Raw genomic sequence first — 20,300 nt, forward strand, 5'->3', positions numbered from 1 at the left:
CACCTGAAACTTCCTTTCTTACCCAGAAGTCAATGCAGGGACTTTCCTGATGGTGCTAAGACAGTGAGCTTCCAATGCAGGGGGAGTGGGTTTGATCCCTGGTCAGAGAACTAGATTCCACGTGCCGCAACTCATGATCCATGATGCCACAAGAAAGATCGAAGATTCCGCATGCTGTAACTAAGAGCTGGTACAGCCAAATAGATAAATAGATATGTATATAAAAGAAGTCAATGCAAATGTCTTCAGATGGACTGCAGGGCCCTATGAGACGAGGCTCTGACCTCAGTCCATCCCTCTTTCCCCCTCCCCGACGGCTGCCACACTGGCCTCCCTGCTGGAACCTCACACATGCCTCCCAAACTTCACAAAAATGAAGTTTTTTATTTTGGTTCACTGTTGAGGCCCCAGTGCTGAGACCGTGGGTTGCACAAAGCATTGCTTGATCATATTCACTGAACAAATGAACTAACAAGCTCTCAAGCTTACAGCTGGTTGGTGAGGAAGCCACACTCTCACCCTGGATCCAGAGTCATGCTTACCATCCCTGGGCTCAAGGCCTCCTGCTCAACACGCTCAGAGATTGAGCAGAAGGGGAGACGTTAACTGAGCACCAGCCACGGGCAGGCCCTCAGCCCTGCCCCCCCTGCACTCTGCGCTGCCACAAAGGCCAACAGGCTTTCTGTCTCCATCTCCCTGATAAGGAAAAGGGCTCCGAGAGGTTAAGGCTCTCCTCGTTCAAGGTCGCGCATCCAGGAACGTATTCCAGTCTTCCAATCAGCTTCTTTCCATTACATCAGAGGATTTCAACCTCGTTCTTTTGGAAATACCAGGTAAAGCTGTTCCCAATACTCAAGGCAATGAGTTCCACATTTAAGGGATGTAAACTTAACCAAAGTTATCTGGAACCAGGGGACTTCCCAGATGGTGTAGCGATAAAGAACCTGCCTGCCAATGCAGGAGATATAAGAGATGCAGGTCCAGTCTCTGACTCAGGAATCTCCCCTAGAGGAGGACACGGCAGCCCACTCCAGCATTCTTGCCTGGAGAACCCCACGGACAGAGGAGCCCGGGGGGCTACTGTCCACAGGGTTGCAAAGAGTCGGACATAACTGAAGCCGCTGAGCACACAGGCATGTATGGACCAGAGGGCTCTGTGTGAAATGACTGCTCAGTGATGCTTCTGAGCTGTGGTGTTGGAGAAGACTCTTGAGAGTCCCTTGGACTGCAAGGAGATCCAACCAGTCCATCCTAAAGGAGATCAGTTCTGAATATTCATTGGAAGGACTGGTGTTGAAGCTCAAGCTCCAACTCTTTGGCCACCTGATGCAAAGAGCTGACTCAGTTGAAAAGACCCTGATGCTGGGAAAGATTGAAGGTGGGAGGAGAAGGGGACGACAGAGGATGAGATGGTTGGATGGCATCACAGACTCAAAGGACATGAGTTTGAATAAACTCCGGGAGCTGGTGATAGACAGGGAGGCCTGGTGTGCTGCAGTCCATGGGGTCGAAAAGAGTCAGACACAGCTGAGCGACTGAACTGAACTGATATGAAACGACAACATGAATAATAGGAAACAGCTCTGCACTGACTCTGGGGGAGAAGCTGGCACAGGCCTCTGGCCATTTCTTTCAAAAGCACCTGCACAGAGGCACAGAACTGCCAACACCCCTTCACCTTGCCCCTAATCCCTCCTAACACAGGGCATTTCTAAGTGCCTCCTCCCGAGATGCAACTCCAGCAGGGACTGCCCCTCGCTCACACCCGCCAGCCTCTCCTCTTATTAGAAACAAGGGTGTCTTTACCTCTTTGACCAGACTTTAACGGGCCAACAGCCAGACCAGACACAGTAAAGCCAAATGTACAGCATCCTAGGGATATTGCTGGGGGGATGAGGCTGTGGTCACATGAGCATCGTCAACAGGTCTTTATTAATAGACAATGCTCTACTCATGGCCACCCGCTGAGACCGGCCAGGCACTGGTATGTGTATCTCCTCCTCATAGCAGTAACCGGGTGCTTTCTCCTGGCTTTGAGGAGGAGGAAAGCAGCACTCAGTCGACCAAGACTTTAGATTCTAATCCCAGCTCAAGGGAGGAAGTGACAGATGGGACACTAACTCCTTCCTGACGAGAGTGCAGATGGGCACAGGGGTCCTGGACATCATCAGTGGCAAGTGCCCCTGAGTCGAAGCCCATCGGACTCTCACCCCTTCCTCACCAAAGCAGTGGTCCTCAAACTCTGCTGTGCATCCGGATGTGATTAACATGGAGGAAACTGAGACATAAGCGAGATAACCTGCTTCGAACTACACAGCTGGTCAGTGGCTGGGATGGGACTGGACCCTAGGCCAGTCTGGGTTCAGAAACTTGTCTTCACTGCTGTAGTCACAGCCCATGCTCACCAGCACGGGTCATGGGGAGCACAAGAGCACTGAAGTTGGAGAGACTTACTTTAAATCCCATCTCACTGCAGCAGGTTGGCTGTGGGACCTGAGCAGGATGGTTGAGCCAGCTCAGAGAGGTTTTGTAACCAGCCCATGGTCACACAGCATGTGAGGACCCAGAGGGGACTAGAACGCAGTATCCTCACTCCCAGCCCAGGGACTTGAGTCCTGACTCCCTTGGGGATGGTGTTGTTCCTTTCTTGCCTGGGAGTCTTGGGCTTTGACAAATTGAATCCCACCTGGCTTTTTTCTCAAGAAAACCCTTCCTGGCTCCTCATCTGTGAAGTCAGGAAAATGCAGTTTCTGTCTCACAAGAGTTTCATGAGGATGAAATGATGAAATACTCAGGAAGCACTTAGGACAGGGGCTGGGTCTGAGCAAAACTGGCTCCGGCATCAGTGTCCTGGGGTTGCTGAAACAAGGTACCCAGACGACAGAAGTCTATTCTCTCACAGATACGGAGGCCAGAAGTCAGAAATCAAGGTATCAGCTTCTTCCGGAGGCTCTAGGGGGACCCTTCCTGCCCCTTCCAGCTTCTGGAGGTGCCAGGTGTTCCTTGGCTTGTGGCTGCATCACCCCAGTCTTGGTCTCGTCTTCACACGGCTGCCTCCCTGTGTGTCTGCGTCCTCACGATGACCATCGCGTAAGGACACCAGTCATCAGATTTAAGGCCCATGCTAACCAAGAATGATCTCTTCTCCACTAATCACAACTGCAAAGCCCCCCTGCTTCCACATTAGTTCACATTCTGAGGTTCCCGGTGGACATGAAATGTGAGGTTCACCATTACGGATGGAATTACATCCCTCCAAAATTCATATACTAAAGTCCTAACCCCCACTCTGACTATATTTGGAGATACAGCCTTGGAAGAGATAGTGAAAGTAAAAGTGAGGTCACAGGGTGAGGTCCAAATCTGATGGGACTGGGGTCCTTGTAAGAGGAGGAGACACCTGAACTTTCTCTGCCACGTGACGGCACGGTGGGAAGGTGGCCGTCTCCAAGCTGGGAAGAGAGGGCTCATTGGAACCCAACCCTGATGACATCTTGATCTTGGACTTCTAGCCTCTAGAACAAGGAGAAAATAAATGTCTGTATTTAAGGTCCAGGCTGGGCGCTTTGCTATGGCGGCCTCTGCAAACTCATACAGATGCCCCTGAACCCCGCATTGCTGCCGTCATGATGGGCGTTGTGCTCCTTCCCCATTCTCGTGTTCTGCCTGGGCTGCCTGCTGACTCCCGGTCCACTAGGAGCCTGTCTCCCACTTCAAAGCCTGTCTCAGGCATCACCTTCTGTGGATGGCCATCTTTGAACTCACCTTCACCCCCCCGTCCCTGGCGTCTCTTACCCCTCCTCTCTGCATCCATTGGCAGAGATGCTGTAAGGGCAGTGAACTTGGACTGGGCAAATCCCAGGTGCCAACCCCTGTCTGGTCTCATGCACATTCAGTGCCCACAACAGCACCGTGAAGAAGGGCATCACTGGCCCCATTTCACAGATAGGGAGACTGAGTCCTAGAGAGGCCAAGTAATGTTCTGGAGGTTGCACCGTGAGGAGGGAGGAGAACCAGGACGCAGGCTCAGGCCCCCTGAATCCAGGTGGACCTTCTCTGGGGCACTCCCCACCAACGCGGCACACGTCACCTTCCTTCCTGACTGGGGCCACATTTCCACCTTCCCAGCAGCTCTGGGTCCTGCCTGGGGCAGGTTCTCTGTCTGTCTCAGTCATCATCGTATCCCAGAGACCCTCTGACTCTGGAGGGCTTGGGTGCTCTCTCCTGTTTTCTCAGAGCCAGCCCTCGTCTCAGGCTAAACGAGGTTGCCCAGGGAGAAAGAGGTGGCGCTGGCACTTGAACCCAGGCCTCTATTTCAAGCCTAACCCTCCTTCCTCATCACCGCTCCACACTCACAACACCCATCGACGCCAGGCTACTCTCAACATGGGTGAGCTGACTTTCAAAGACCCTTGCCTCCTGGAACATGTGGAGGTGAGGGTCCCAAAGATCTCAGAAATGGAAGGGGCCTCGGATGTGACCTGGACCAACAACTGCCCTCCCTGGTTTCTGCCCAGTGGGTCTCGGGGTCCCTGGCCCCCGAGGCTGTGAGGTTCTCACGCATGCCCGGATTCTGAGGTTTCTCTGCCAGTCCCGCCTGGAGGCCACGTACCTGGCAGAGTGCAGCCACGGCTTGGGCAGCCCTGACATCCTCCTCTTCTTCCAGGTCACCCTGCGTCAGCCTCTGCGTCTCCAGGATGTCGTGAAATGCCTGTGAGTAAAACAGAGGCTGAATCTGCAGAGAGATGCAGATTTGTTTCCCCTGAACAACCTCCCCAACTGACCCTGCCTCGCACGTCGGAAGGATGGTCACCCATGATTTATACCCAAGGAAACCGCAGCACAGAAATGTCACATGATTTTCATGGCTTGTGAAATGTGGCTGAGGCTGGGACCAGTGAATCCCATCTCCAGGAAAATAAGAAACTTTTGAATGCTTTTGTCCATCTATCCAACAGGAGAAGACGCCAGCCTCCCCCAACCATCTCCCTGCCCTGTCACAAGCTCCCCAGACATCATTTTCTGATTTCAGCTCCTGGGGATCACCACCCAGGTCTTGGGAGGCCCATCCAGCAAAGCCTGAGCATTATCAGGGTGGTCAGTGGCCAGTTGAGCCCCTCTGACCATGCGGCTGGCCCAGCCTCGAGGAGCCGGACAGAGTGACAGAGAGTCATGTACCAGATGCTCCAAACACAGTCAGAGAGACCCCTGGGGCCCAAGTATGGAGGGTGGACTCCTCTTAGGGGTCAGCAGAAGGGGAAGAGTCCCGGTGAGGGAGACACATAAGCTGAGTCTTGAAGGACAAGGAGGGGTCCTTGGAGGGAAGATGGGAAGCCAATCCAAGCCAGGTTCAAGGAGCAGCAACAGCAGCGGAGACCAGGCAGTCAGAAGCCTCTGGCCTGGATGGGAGCAGAACAGGAGGGGACCTGATAGGGAGGACCAGGAGCCAGAGAGGGAGGGGCTGGGCGAGGGGCCAAAGTCCACGCTCATTCATCAGGCCCTGTTCATTCGGTCATTTGCCGCCCATTCATTGTTTCAATTATTTGTGCTTTTGTGTCCATCATGCATCCACCCATTCATTCATTTGTTCATGCATTCACTCATTCCTTCATTTCTTCATTCACTCATTCATCTGTTCGTCATTTCTCCATTTATTCATTCAGTTATGTGTTCCTCTGTGGGTCATGGAGAAGGAAATGGCACCCCACACCATTATTCTTGCCTGGAGAATTCCATAGGCAGTGAGGAGCCTGGTGGGCTCTATGGGGTCGCAAAGAGTCAGACATGACTGAGCGACTAACACTTTGTGGGTCCATCCATTCATTCATTTTTCCACTTATTCTTTCATTCACTGAGTCATTCATTCACGCAGGTATCCACTCAACCCTTCCCTCCTTGGTCCCACGTCTCCTGAGCATCAGTGTGCACCAGCCTGGGCTGAGATCCTGGATTGCAGAGTTGAGGCATCACTGCCTCCACACTCAGGACTCCCCCTGAGCCATGTGACGTCAGGGAGGAGGACCCAGCAATCTCAGAGTAACAGAAAACTGTATAATCATATCTTATCACTCTCATTTCAAATGGATCTTCTCAAAGACAGAAGCAGCCCCCACCCGACTTTATATCAAATCCCAGAAACCCTAGGCATGGGTCCTGGGAGGAGGCTCTGTGGGTGGGGAAGAGCACTGGACCAGGGACCCAGGGATGCGAAGACTTCTCCTCCATCTTTGAGGGTCCCTCTGCTGGCTTCTCACTAGGGGGCGGGGGAGGTAGCCATACTACCGTGCTGGCCCCCAGGGAAGACCAGTATCTGCGCTCTGGGCCGAGCCTGGACCCCGATACGGTCCTGCCATCTCCTTGGCAGAGCAGAGACAAGCAGCTGCTCGCACAGAGAAATAGTCAGGCTATGGCTGTCCCTCGCTTGGTCTGGTTGAGTCCCAACAACCCCATTAGTAGGTGCGATGATTCCCAATGCACAGATGAGGAAGCTGAAGCCAAGTGGTCAGCCAGACGCAGCGAGAGAGGCAATGTTCAAACCCAGGTCCTGCTGCCCCAGCACCCAAATGCTTAACAACTTTGGGCGACGAGCCGTAGACAAACAGCCCCTCCCCACACACCCATTGGCAGGGCACCATGAGGCAGAGTCCTGTCCTCTGAGAACCCCAAGCCCTGGTCCTTCCAGCCTCTGCTGCACCAATTTGTCTGTTTTCCTTCAAGCAGGGTGACATCTTGCTTCCTGTCCTCCTGGGGGTCCTCTTATCTTTTATTTCCAGTCACGGCCACGAGCACTGTCCAGCCTTCCCACCTCTCTGGTCCTTCCTGCTCTGCCCCATGTGCAGGGTCCTCCTCTGACTTGCTGCCTGACCCAGTGAGGGGCCCCATCCCTGTCTGTAATTGCCTGCCTCGCACCTGGGACATGCCTGTCCCCTCTGGGGACACTGCCTGGTGACCTCCATTGCAGGCTGGGCCCTTGCCCGGCACCATCTGTAAGAGGCCCTCTCCTCAGACCCTCCCACCGCCTTTCCACGGCTATGTCTGTGGACCTGGGCGTGAGTCGGGAGCAGGTCACCTGGAGGAACTCCTCGGGGTGGGCGGTCAGCTGCCCCGCAGCCAGGAAGCTCCTCTGTTCCTCCTGTTGGGCCAGCGTAAGCCTTGCCATCTCCTCTGCCTGGCGCACCAGCGAGGCCTTGACCAGGTCTTTGCCTCGCTGGACAAACTCTGCAATTGAAACAAAACAAGGGACATTGCAGGTTGCTCGCCTGGCGAAACCTCCACTGGCTGCTTCTTCCAGCACGTGGAGTGTCAGAAACGCTGGGGCAAGTCTCATTTCTTCTTTTCATTTTATCATTTAGGTCCTTCCAAAAGGCTGGTGTTAGGAGCTCCTCAAAGTCCCTTGTCATTTTTAAGGGACCTCTCCCTTGCTTTTTCCCAGCCTGGGGTTCAGAACAACAGGCGAGGCTTTCACCCTGACCTGGAGATAAACAAAGGGGCGTTTTCCTGAAGAGAAGAGTATATATGTATGGGGGAGGGGAGGGGGGAACAGGGAGTGGCCGGTGACACAGGACAGAGGGCCTGAGTCTGCAGGAAGACAGTGACATTTCAGACTGGAGTCAAGATCCAAAAGCTGCCAGGGTGAGTTATTAGATCAGCAGAAGAGGAGGCGGGTGAACCAAGGCCAAGGGCCCCTGCGGTGGGGGAAGGTAAACTTGAGGCGAGAGGAAAGTAAAAGTCGCTCAGTTGTGTCCAACTCTTTGCGACCCCAGGGACTGTAACAGTCCATGGAATTCTCCAGGCCAGAATACTGGGGTGGGTAGCCGTTCCCTTCTCCAGGGGATCTTCCCCACCCAGGGATCGAACCCAGGTCTCCCGCACTGCAGGCGGATTCTTTACCAGCTGAACCACTAAAAACAACCTCTCAGCCCACCCAGGCCCCTCAGCCTCAGAGGCACACCATGCAGAGCGCTGGGAACTGGGGCCGACCGGTGAGCAGGACCCAGCCTAGCTTTCAAGGTGCTCATGGTCCAGGGAAGATGAGAAATGCGGAAGAAGGAATCGTGCTGATGAGGGCTGGGGTGGCGGTAGGGGAGGAGACATGGGCAGCATGGGACCCCAGAGAAGGCTCCTGGGAGTGGAGACAATGAAGAGGCCAGCCAGATTCTGTTCACTTGGGTTTCGGAGGAGATGTTGGCCAAAGAGGTTGGAGACGAGGTGAGGGCTGGGTCACAAGGGGCTGCAGCCCTTGGAGACGTTGGTTTCAGCATCTCACCTCCCCCAGCTGCCCCACATGTCATGCTTCCTTCTGCACTTACCCCAGTTCAGGCAAGCTTCCTAGGGCTTGACCTGAGAATCTGTTTAGCTTCTAGCACCAAGGAAAGAGTGCAGCCAGCAGAGACCAGGGCCCTCCCTCCACCCTGACTGTCTCCTTGTCTCCTCTGTCTTGTCCCATTTCACAGGAGCCCCACCTAGGGGGCTGCTTCACTGTCCCAGCCTGGCTACTCCCTCCCACTGGTAAAGCCCCGTCCACCATGTGTGGTGACCTCAAGGCCAGAAGCATTCAGATTCTATGCTGTCCAAAGTCCCAGCCACAGCAGGTTTCCATGTGGTCACACATGACCACGTGAAACCATAGCTCCCAGTGACACAGACAACTGTGGAACAGCCTGGTTGGAGTTCTGAGTCCCACTACTGAGAGCCTGCCCTCTGACCCCACCTCTAAGGGGCAGTGGGCAGGTATGTCAGACGCGACAGAACAGCTGCAGTTAGATCAGGCCAATGGCTGCAGTGGAAACCCAGTGCTGGAGACTGGACTGTGTCTCCAAAATGGTGAGCTGAAGTCCTTAAGCCTCACGTGCCTGCCTTTGGAGGTGGGGCCTATGAAGTTAAATGAGGTCCTAGGGATGGGGCCCTAATCACATAGGGTTGGTGCCTTCTAAGAAGAGGAACTCAGGGGAGAAAGCTTGCTCTCTGTCATGTGAAACGTGGTGAGAGGGTAGCCATCTGCGAGTCAGAAAACAGGCCCACAGCAGAAGCCAAACTGGCTGCACACTGATCTTAAACTTCCAGACTCCGAAACCGTGGGAAACAAAAGTGTGTTGTGGAAGCCACCCAGCCCATAGCATCCCATTATGGCCGCCCCAGCAGGTAAGACATTCAGAGCCTCCCTGGTCCTACAAGGTCCCCAGAAGCTGCTGGAGACCTTGTTAGGCACACAGTTCCCCTGCCATACAGACTTCCTGACCTGGAGAGGCCCCGGCTGTGCTTCCACTCAGGCCACAGGCGCACACACAGCCTCAGCTCAACGCTGAGGGGCTCTCCTCCCGAGGGTCCAAGGCTGTGCAGAGGGGGGTACCTGCTCTGCAGGTGGAAGACCTGGGTTTCTCCCTGAGGGTCCCACCAGCAGTGTGAGCTGGACTGTTCTGGGTGCCCTTGATGTCCTGAGCCCTGACCTGCCCATCTCAGGGTCCAGCCTGGGAGCAGCAGCATGTGTGGGAAACAGTCATGCCCAGTTCCCTGACCACCAGCCACCCTCATCCATCTGCAGCTGAGCCAGGCCCCGAGACTCCTGTGGGGCTTCTGGGCTTTGTCCTCTGCATATTCTGGGGGGGTCTCTGCCAGCCCGAATCACTGATGATGACAAAGCAGGCAACACGGGACCCTAGGAGGCAGCCCTATTACCTCTGCTTCATGGGAGGACCATCGAGGCTCAGAGAGGTTAAGTGATTGGGGGCGGCAGCCCGGGCTAGTCTCATGGGAGCTACTCCTGATGCCTGCAAGTGCCACCACCAGCCCTGGCCCCCATGGCCCGCAACATAGCGCGGGGACCCAGGCACCCTGGCCTGGCCCGCTCACTCACCCCTGCCGAAGCCCTCCACCTCCTCCCAGAAGGCCTTGTGCTGCTGGGTCAGCAGGTCCTCCTTCTCCCGCCCGGACAGCTTCCCCTCGACGGTCAGCAGCTCCAGGCTGCGGGAGATGCCCGCCAGGCGGCACTTGGTCTCCTCCTGGACCTGCAGCTTCAGGAACTCCATCGTTTTGGCCATGTGCGCCCGCCCCAGCGTCCTCTCCAGGGTGTCCTGGGAAAAGCAATATGGAGGGCATCAGTCTGGGACACCCAGAGTCAGCATTTGGCCACGAGGGGCTGTTAAAGGCTACGGGCTCCATCCTGGGCCCCCCGGTTCCCTGTGAGCAGAGCACAGACGAAGGCTCCACTCTCCTGAGCTTCCTGTGTGCACATCTCAGATGGGGGCAAAGTGGTCCCTCGTGGGCATGTGGTACGGCTGATGCGGATGACACGCGGAAAAAACCTGGTACACGGTGAATGCACCACAGTGGGCTCACTCGTCTCTGGGGAAAGCTCAATAAATGCACACAACCAGAGAGAAAAGTCCACCTCCCTCATCGTCATCCCTCCCAGGTCGACGGGGCCTCTGGCCTCCACTGGATGTGGAGGAGGGCTGGGAGAAATAGTAAAGGTCATGGGACTTCCTGGCCTTCGAGCCTCCGGAAACCAGAGCGCTGGGGATTAAAGAGATTCTCCAGGTAAGATTGACAGGGAGGGTGACCCCAGCCGCTAGACTTTAGGATAGGTCTGCCAGCCCTACTGGGCTGTCCTTCACTGAGGACACAACCCTTGGAAAAGATGCCTCCCCCATGCAGGAAATGTCCACCAAGGGCAGAGGCGGGCCCTGCAGGTCTGCATCTAGGGTCCTTCCGTCTTCAAGAGCAGCGGCTCAGGGAACCGTGTAGAATGGGAGCCCAGGCATGGCGTGAGAGTCGCAGGCCCTGCCTTTCAGTGGAAGGACGCCTTTCCCTCCTGGGGTGGTCCCCCAGACCCCCGGCACTCCATGGCCATGGCCTGAGTTAGCCTCAGCGCCCTTCTCCCCCATCATACCTGCACCCCTGCCTTCTCTACATCCCTCTGTCTCCTTCCTGCTGGCCTAGAGACAGGCCCAGCTCAGGCCCTGGTCAATTCCACCTGGGCTACTGCCCTGGCTTTCCTGGCATCCATCTGCCCCCTCAGCTCCTCCCTGCATGGCAGACAAAGAGCCCTTTCTGTGGTGCAAACGTGATTCTGACATCCCCAGGCCCAAACTCTACAATCACTTCCTTCGAAGCAAATCTAAACTCCCAGGCACAGTGGACGAACCTTCCCAAACCAGGCCTGGCTGGGCCTCCAGCCTGGTCCCACACCCATCCTTGCTCCGGACTGCCCAGCATGCTCGGCTTTCAGGGCCGGCCGCGGAGCCTTTGCAAATGCAGGGCCTCCTCCTGGAACACCCTGCCCACGACCTCTCACTCCCCTACCTGCCCAGGTCCCAATCATCTCTGTGGACCATGTGGTGGCTTCCTTGGTCTCTCCCCAACCCCTCGGTCCCTCCTCCCAGTTCCACAGCTCCTGTGCCTTGTCTGGACGAAGAGCCCTGGACGCAGGGGCCATAGCTGGGGCCATACCCACCACTCAGCCCTGGGCCTCACTGTTTGCTGAGCTGCATTGGTCTGTGTTATAACAACATGTGAACAGGGCCAGGAAAATGACACCCCAGTTACAGACAAGAATGCTGAGGTTTATTCCGGAAGGCCATGAAACTAGCCCAGGGACAGCGGGCCTCCTCCAGTTCAGTTCAGTTCAGTTCAGTCACTCAGTCGTGTCCGACTCTTTGCGACCCCATGCAACGCAGCACGCCAGGCCTCCCTGTCCGTCACCAACTCCCGGAGTTTACTCAAATTCATGTCCATTGAGTCGGTGATGCCATCCAACCATCTCATCCTCTGTCATCCCCCTCTCCTCTCACCTTTAGTTGGGCTTCCTCCAACTAAATAAATAAGCCTGACAGCCATCAGTGGGCCCATAACCACTAGAGGGTGCAAGAGGATAGGCGCTCAGTGCAGGAGTGGCCGGCAAGTGGTCCAGCCAGGCTCCCAGGTGAGTGGAAGGCGTCCCGTGTCCAGAGCAGCCACCTCTAAGACGGTCCTCTAAGTGAGGCCGCCTGGCCGGGCAGTGACAGTGAACGCTCTGGATTTATATTTAAGGAAAGACAGGAATGGAGAGAGGTGAGCAGGAACACAGGAGCATCAGATGGGAGGCGGGAGGGGGACAAGGACTTGCACGGGAGGAGAGGTGCAGGGGCCACTGCTGGCTCTGAGTGTAGCTGGTCCTCAAACCTACCCGGGCTCAAACCCGGCTCCAGACCTGCACAGCCTTGGGCACAGTGGATGTGACTTACAGAGTGTATGTGATCACTAAATAAATCAAAATACATACAGCACTTAAAATAGCGACCAGAAGACAGTAGGTGCTGCAGAATGCAAGCTGCTGTCACAGTTATCTACAGCAGGTCTCCACCTCTCTCCTGGCATCCTCTCTCTCTTGAACATCCCTAGAGACTGATTCTGATAACCTCTGGGGCCCTTTCTAGGGCTCTTCCAGTCCTGATATTCAGCAATGCCGTGTGATACATTCCGACTGCCCAGGCCAGAACGCTCAGATGTCACTAGCCTGGGAACTTAAAATTCTTCTGGAGCTTATCATCAACAGACTCCATCATACAGAAGCTACTTTTTATTTTTGGTACATAGGATGCAGGCAGAGCCAAGCCATCCCACTTCTGTACAAAGATTATAGTCTTTTCACATATCATTACAATGATTTGTTTATATCTCTTTTCCCTACTGACACGTGGCCTGCCAGAATCCAATCACTAGCACACACTGAGCACTCCCACTGGGTCAGGCTCTGTTGTAAAGGCGCTACCTGTCATCCACTTTTTAACACTCTCAGAGCTGATGCTATTCGGATTCCCATTTTACAGATGATGAAACTGAGTCCCAGAGAGGTTACGTAACCTGCCCAATGTCACACGGCTAAAAAGAGGCAACTGTGGAATGGGTCAGGATTCTAGCTCAAGTCTGCAGCACGGTTTTTATAACAGGATGTGGCACACAGTAGGTGCTCATGAAATGTTGACTGAAGGAAGGATCTGCTGATAACCTGGAGAAAATTCTTCCCCTTCTTCCTCTCTGGAGTGACTGGCTAATATTTGGGCCAGAGTCAGATAAGGATATTTTTTTTTCCCCTGTATCAATATCCTGCTGATGGAATAATAATTAAATACAAAGAGAAAAGAGTAAAAGAAAAAAAATCTTTCTCCTTTGATGAGCATTCATATCAGCAGCCTTATCAAATTAAAGTCCAATTCAAAGGGGCTTGGACAGCAAACCAGGATGTTTGGGGTGCAGGCTGAGGGATGTCATTAGACGGTATGGGGGTCCCAGGTGTGTCGCTTGGCTGGTCCCTCTGCTCACTGGGAATGAAATATCTGTCTCTATCTTTCAGCAGTGCAGAGGGGAGAAAGGAAACTATGTGTACGTGATAAGCAAAAGCAGAGAAGGTTCTCAAACAGCTCTGTGCACCTGGGAGTGTGTTAAAATGCAGACCCTGGTTCGGGAGGGGAGCGAGATTCTGCATTTCTAACCAGCTCTCAGGCGACGCTGATGCTGCTGGTCTGCGGACCACACTTTGAGGAGCAGAGCGGTTTGTGCAGAAGCAGAAGGAATCTCTCGGTTCAACAGGACCATCTCCTCTCTGAGGAGCTGAGTCTTGGAGCTGAGGGCAGGGCGGCTGCTGCAGGTTTCTGAGTCAGGTGTGACCTGGACGGGTGCACGGGTCTGAGCTTACGAGTTCTCAAGGTCAGAGGAAGGGTTAACAGGTGCATAGTGTCCTGGGCTTTACATATAGCCGGGCTAGTCCAAAACTTCCATGGCAAAGCCCCATGGTGACTATGAGTTACTGAGCATTTCCCAGGGCCCTGCCTGCAGCAACTCCTGGGATGGAAATTTTTTATCAGTAATCAAAGCTCAGAGGGTTTAAGTAACTGATTCCAGATCACACAGCTTCAACTGGCTAAGCTTAGATTCAGTCAGATTTGGATTTGTGGATTCCTCTGAACCAGTGGTTTATATTCCCAGTTACACATCAGAATTGTTGGGGCTGGGGGGGTTAAAATCGGCAATGCCAGGATCTTCACTTCAGACCAGTCAGATTGGATTTCTGTGCAAAAGGCCTGGGGCACAGGCCTTTTGGGAGCTATTTTAAGCTCCCTCGGTGATGATACAAGGGGCCATTAGGAGAGCTACCTGAAGCTCCGTCCACCAGTGGGCGTCAATTTTGACTGCTCACCTGGTACCTTAAAAAACCTAGACTGATTAAGTCAGAATCTGTTGGGGAGGGACCCATCTTGGATTCAAATAGCAGTACTTTTTCAACCTCCTCAGATAACCTCAATGTGCAGCCAGAATTGAGAACCAGTGTTCCATGCTGTACTGACATGGAGTTGGCAGGGTTTTCCATTAATGGAATGGACGGATGGATGAATGGATGGATGGATGGATGGAGAGATGCATAGATAAATGACTGATGGACAGATGGACAGATGGATGGATAGACAGATGCACAGATAAATGCCTGATGGACAGATGGACGGACAGATGGACAGACAGATGGATAGATAAATGCCTGATGGACAGATGGATGGGTAGATGAGCAAATGGATGTGCTGCTTTTTTCTGGCTTCTGTATCCCCGTCTACAGTATACAGGTGTTGAACTTAATTATCCTTGTGGCCCTCCAAGCTTCTGATTCCACGTCTCTAGTCTGAATATCACATTCCCTCCCTGCCCCCCTCCAGCATTACCAGAGCCTGCAAATCCTGGGAATCACGCAACAGCCCTTCGGCTGCAATCATTCTTTCTGTCAGAGTCATCGTGAGCTGTCGAGCTTTGGAGCTGGAACACTTAAATTGGTCCACCAGAAAGTGCTGGATGTTTTCCATCTGTTTCCAGAAAGCTTCCATCTGTGAAATGAGAATGAGAAGCAAGAGGTGGGGGAGAGAAAACTTATTTAAGAAAGGTATAAAGCTGTCTGGTTCAGGCTTGGGCATTACTATTCACCCCTTATCACAAACTCAGATTCTAAACACTTCCACAAGTCGGAGCAAGTTATCTTGGCAACAATCACATTCTCCAGAAGTTCCTCCTCGTGCTTTTGTGGGTGCCAGTCAGCTTCAAGGCGGCTTTTCAGCAAACACCAGTGCACGACTGATAAGAAAGGAAAACAAAATGAGATCCCCCAGCTTAAGCAGCTGAAAGACAGCTGCTTAAGAAAAACAGCCTGTGATTGCTGCCTGGGATGGGGAGGGGAGGGGCTCATGAAATTCAACAGTGTGCTCCTGGAAGCTTCCGGATCTTTAAAAGGGATTAAACCCATCCTGGAAATAAAAGCATGGATGGCCATTTAAATATTAATTATTGCCCTAACAGTACAAAAGAACAGTATGGCAGAGACGATGATAACCGTAAAAACATTTTGCTTTCCAGTCTTTTCCCCTCTCCTCAATCTTGGGCTTCCCTGGAGGCTCAGACAGTAAAAAATCTGCCTGCAGTGCAGGAGACCTGGGTTGGGAAGATGCCCTGGAGGAGGGCATGGCAACCCACTCCAGTATTCTTGCTTGGAGAATTCCATGGACAGAGAAGCTGAGTGGGCTATAGTCCATGGGGTCACAAAGCATCAGACACGACTGAGCGACTAACAACACTTCCCCCCCATCTTACTGGGAGCAGAGCAGAAAATCGCCAAGTGGTTTAGATTGTCGGGGGCTAAATTTTTGTCACTGCAGCCTCCCAGAGCTCGAAGAACAATGATACCTGGAGTCATAACAACTTTTCTTTATGGTATACAGGTTATACGCCAGGTTCCATGTATCACACATCTCATTTCTAGATAAAATACATATCGGACAAGGACAAGGAACAGGCTCTGGTAGTTAGGTCACTGGCCAAGAATCAAGAGGGAGAGGGGAATTGGATTCAGTCCCTTCAGCTCCCACAGCGGTAGTTTTCTCCAGCTTGGCTCCACCCGTCAGATGCCAAGATGGACATTTCTCGCTCAGCAGCGCATGGGAGGGTCAGGGCTTAGTGGTATCAGAAGTCCATGCTGATTTTGTTGTTATGGGTAGAGACAGATGGAGACCTGAAAACTCTGAGTCAATCAAACCGGCCATCTCTCCTGGGCATGGCCAGGAGAAAGCCCACATCTGTATGAATTGGCATCTCTCTGAAAATTTCGTTTCCCATCTCCTGGGCCTCATGGCAGCTCAGCAAACCCTTTATCGACCCCCACCACCTCCTCACTCACATTCACACCCTGCTCTTGCCCTTCTCGTCCCATCAGATGACCTTCTTTCCAATCGCTATCCCAGAAGGTGGACTCAGTTCAGTTCAATTCAGTAGCTCAGTCGTGTCCGACTCTTTGCGACCCCGTGGACTGCAGCACACCAGGCTTCCCTGTCCATCACCAACTCCCGGAGCTTCCTCAAACTCATGTCCATTGAGTCAGTGATGCCATCCAACCATCTACGACAGAGGATGAAGGTGGACTACCACCTGTGAATTCCCGCACATCCGGAAACAGAGTTATACATCCCAGCAGCTCTGCCTCTTCTCTTCCTGTCTCCGAGAACTAGGATGCCCACCCCGTTGTTCTGAAAAACTCGTAATTCCCTTAGTGTCCGTGACATGATTTTCTCCTGGTTCTTCAAGGTCTGTACTCTGCTTCTTGTTTTGATTCTCCTTGAATCTTGCTCCTTCAATGCTCACAGGATCCAGGATTTGGCATAAGGCTTTTTACTACCCCTTCTACATGCACTCCTGGACCACAGGCATCTCTGTTATTAGATGATACCAACTCTTTGGACCTCTTGGACTGCAGCATGCCAGGCTTCCTGGTACTCCTGGGCCAGGGGCCTCTCCATTATTGGATGCTGCCCGTACGTCAGAGAATCTTCTGAGAACTATCAATCCTCTGCTTGAAATGGTCAGACAAGGACAAGGTGTTCCACTGCTCTGGGGAGACCACGGACCACTGGAATCTGGGTTAAGCACCCTCCTTGAGCCATCTCATCGAACATCCTTGTTCTCCATGTGCTCCTACCTGAGCTCAGTGGAGATGCTCCATCTCCAGGCATCTCCAACTCAGGATATCAAGCCACACTCAGCATTTTCCCTCCCAACTTGCTGTCATTCTGGGGTCCTTATTTCCGTAGACCTGATGCTCTACACCCTCTTCTTCCCACCATCACCTCCTCAGACACAACCCTCTCAGCTCTCCCCCTTTTTCTTACCTCTCCATCCCTACTGCAACTGCTTTCATGAAATTCCTACTGGATTAGCCCCCAAACTCGTAACGATCCTCTGTTCAGCAACCTGGGCAGTGCTTCTAAAACAGAATGAGCCAAGCCACCCTGTGCCACTTCAGTGACTCCCATCTCCTTGGCATGAGATGAATGCCCTCAGGGAAGACCTCTGGCTTTATCTTGCTCAGCCTGCTTCCTGCCCTGGCTCCCTTCTCTGCCCACCCAATGGACAGCATCTATCCATACTTCCCCCAAAACCTCATCATGGCCCTTTCTTCTATGCAGAGTTTCCTAACCCTAGAGAGTAAAATAAATAGCTCCCTCCATTGTACCTCAGTCTTACCATATATCCATCTATCTTGGTCTCTGTAAGTCACAAAGTCCTCACTTGCTCACCTATTGGTCCCCCCACCAGACTGGCCTGAGCATCTTCCCAGAAGGGCCAGGTCTAAGTTCATTGTGAATTTCTAGTGTCCAGCATAACACTTGGGTGCCAAGGAAATATTTGTTTAATTCAGAATATATGAACAGCGTGTAGTAGAACATCAAAGCAAAAAAGAGAATTTGCGGGAAGCCATCCTCATTGGAGGGCCCTCCAAAGAGGATGGCTTCCCTCATAGCTCAATCCATAAAGAATCTGCCCAAAATTCAGGAGACCTGGGTTCAATTCCTGGGTTGGGAAGATCCCCTGGAGAAGGAAATGGCAACCCACTCCAGTATTCTTGCCTGGAGAATCCCATGGTCAGAGGAGCCAGGCAGGCTACAGTCCATGGGGTTGCAAGAGTCAGACATGACTTAGTGACTAAACCATTCATCCTCTTTGGAATTTAAAACATGTTTTTATTAGTGATGCCTGGAGTTTGAGCAGTTAGCAGCTGGCATCTGCTCTAACCCACAGGGCAGTAATGTCACAGAGGGTTAGGGCGATATTTGCTTTGAACAATAAAAAGATCCATCCAAAATTTAAACAAGGAGAATTCATTAAAAGAAAGAAAAAAAAAAAAAGACTCCCTCAGTAAATCTTGGCCCCTTAATTATACCTTCTCTAACACTTAACTTCAGAAATGGGATCCTTGGCTCCAGGGCATATTTAATAGTCAAATACAACAGAGAATTTGAGTATTAAACATGCTTCTAGGTACCAGCTCTTTAATCTTGCCAAATGCACTGTACCAGAAACCACGCTTTTTATAGGGGAAAGAAAATCCACCACATACATAAGCTATTAGCTGCTCAGAATATTCTCTTTCCTTCTTTTCCACATCTGCCAGGGTGATGTATTCAGAGTCACTGCCACCCAACATCTCTGTGTTTGACAGCTTGACCTGAAGTCTCTTTTCTAATTCCTCCAAATCCTAGAGAAAAAAGAAAAAGACAAAGAAAATCTAATGTATCTTAAATTCTAGAGAAGAAATGCTTTTATTTTTCACCACATTATCATAAAATATTTCTTATGATAATTAATGCTCTGGGTATTGTCCTACTGAAGGACTGATGATAAAAATCTATTTTTCTCATTAAATGTAGAGTCTCAGGAATAATGGATTATGTATTTTCTTCTGTACTTTTCCTCACCTTCCCCCAAATAGGCCATACTTTTAAAACAATGAAAAGTATCTTCCAATCTTGATGAAGTTCCAGGAATATGTCATGGTACTCTGGAGTATTCGGATGGAATATTTCCTCTCCACTCCTCTGGTTTCCATGGGGAAGGATTACTTAGTACACCCCAGGGAGGAAGTGATATGTATTTGGTGGTTCAAAAGCAGGAAGTGAGTGTAGCCCCTAGCTTGCCCAGCCTCATCCTCTTTGGGACAGACCATTCAGGGGAGGCCACCACCCTGGTGTGGCTTCAGTGTAGAGTGAGCTGGGGAGCAAGGGTCCCTTTTGTGTGTGGGGAGGCCTGAGGTGGACCAGCTTTGCCAGTACGTGATTTAGGTAAGCAATTTAGCTAATCCCGGATTCAGTGTTAGGAAGCCATGATTGCTATATACCTAAGTCACACCCTGCAAGCAGGTTCCTCTCAGCAATAAAGCTGACATTTGTATGTATGTCTCCCCAACACTTTCTCTTAATTAAATCAGATCTTAGAAGGAAAAGGAGAAGCCTATGTATGGAGTCTTTCAAACCCCCACACAGAGTGTGAGTGGCAGTTCAGTTTTCTCCAGATCTGTGTTCACTGACATGAAATCAACACTGGTGTGGGTTCAGTTTCATTAGGAAAACTGCTGTTGACTGTCCAAGTGGAAGCCATATGTGGCTGCTACTTCTCACAGCAACTCTACCAGAAAGAAACGAGGGTTCCTTTCCAGGTGAGGAAGCTCATCTACGGGAAGTTGAGACATCTTGTCCAAAGGTATGCTAGGTTAGGTCCCTTAGGCCCATGGACTCCAGAGACCCACTCTTCCAACTGCATGTATTATCTGCTTCTCTCCAAAGCACCTGCCATTTTCTGGGTACTTCTAACCCTCATATAGCGGTTCTAAGGCTGCTATCAATATTAAAGAAAAGTATGCATTTAGAGTCCTCAGACAGACTGTATCCAGTGAACTGTAGCCACTATAATAATTAAAACGCTCTGTAAGTGGTAGTGGTGAGATTTGATCCCAGACCTGCAGACACCAAAGCTTTTATTCTTGCTATAAGACATATGACATTGTTTCATTACTCATATAACTGCAAGTATCACCACATAATCAATATTTTTTGTTGTTGGAGAGTCATTTAGACTCATTGAACCTCAACTTCCTTGGCTGTAAACAAAAATAATGATGGCCACTCACAGGGCTGCTGTGAAGATTGAATATGTGTAAAGCCCTGTGTGCACTGCCTGATGATCACAATAGTGGTGGTACTCAGGATGATGATGATGATGACAATAAAAATGAAGATGGTCTGCCTTTTCCTTGGGATGTAGTGATGAATCCTCCTGCAGGGAATCTAGAGGAATGAAGAAGAAACATTCCTTCTTGATCTCCCGAATCTCATGGTGGTGGTGATAAAGTTGATAATGGTGACCTTGATGAAGATAATGGTGATGGTGGCAGTGAGGGTGATGACAATGATATGATAATGAAGGTGAAGGGAGTGAGGCAGAAGTGATGATGATGAGGATGA

The 20,300-nt window shown here is 51.8% G+C and overlaps 1 protein-coding gene across 7 annotated transcripts in view; it reads right to left on the minus strand.

The window, feature by feature from the left end:
- EVC (EvC ciliary complex subunit 1) overlaps positions 1-20,300 on the minus strand; it is an 88,936-nt gene that overhangs the window by 43,393 nt on the left and 25,243 nt on the right. For 5 of the 7 annotated variants that reach the window (XR_006265634.1, XM_043447719.1, XM_043447720.1 and 2 more), the window contains 5 exons: positions 18,401-18,538; positions 14,688-14,846; positions 9,854-10,070; positions 7,070-7,218; positions 4,613-4,711 (listed from right to left, as the gene is read on the minus strand). Coding sequence is in view for 6 of the 7 variants with exons in the window: in XM_043447719.1 (XP_043303654.1) it covers positions 4,613-4,711; positions 7,070-7,218; positions 9,854-10,070; positions 14,688-14,846; positions 18,401-18,538 (762 nt within the window). In the remaining variant the exon portion in view is untranslated. The remainder of the gene's footprint in view (positions 1-4,612; positions 4,712-7,069; positions 7,219-9,853; positions 10,071-14,687; positions 14,847-18,400; positions 18,539-20,300) is intronic. The other 2 variants (XM_043447723.1, XM_043447724.1) reach the window with 1 other exon arrangement.

This window comes from Cervus canadensis, chromosome 26, assembly GCF_019320065.1.
Source record: "Cervus canadensis isolate Bull #8, Minnesota chromosome 26, ASM1932006v1, whole genome shotgun sequence".
Lineage (NCBI taxonomy): Eukaryota > Metazoa > Chordata > Mammalia > Artiodactyla > Cervidae > Cervus > Cervus canadensis.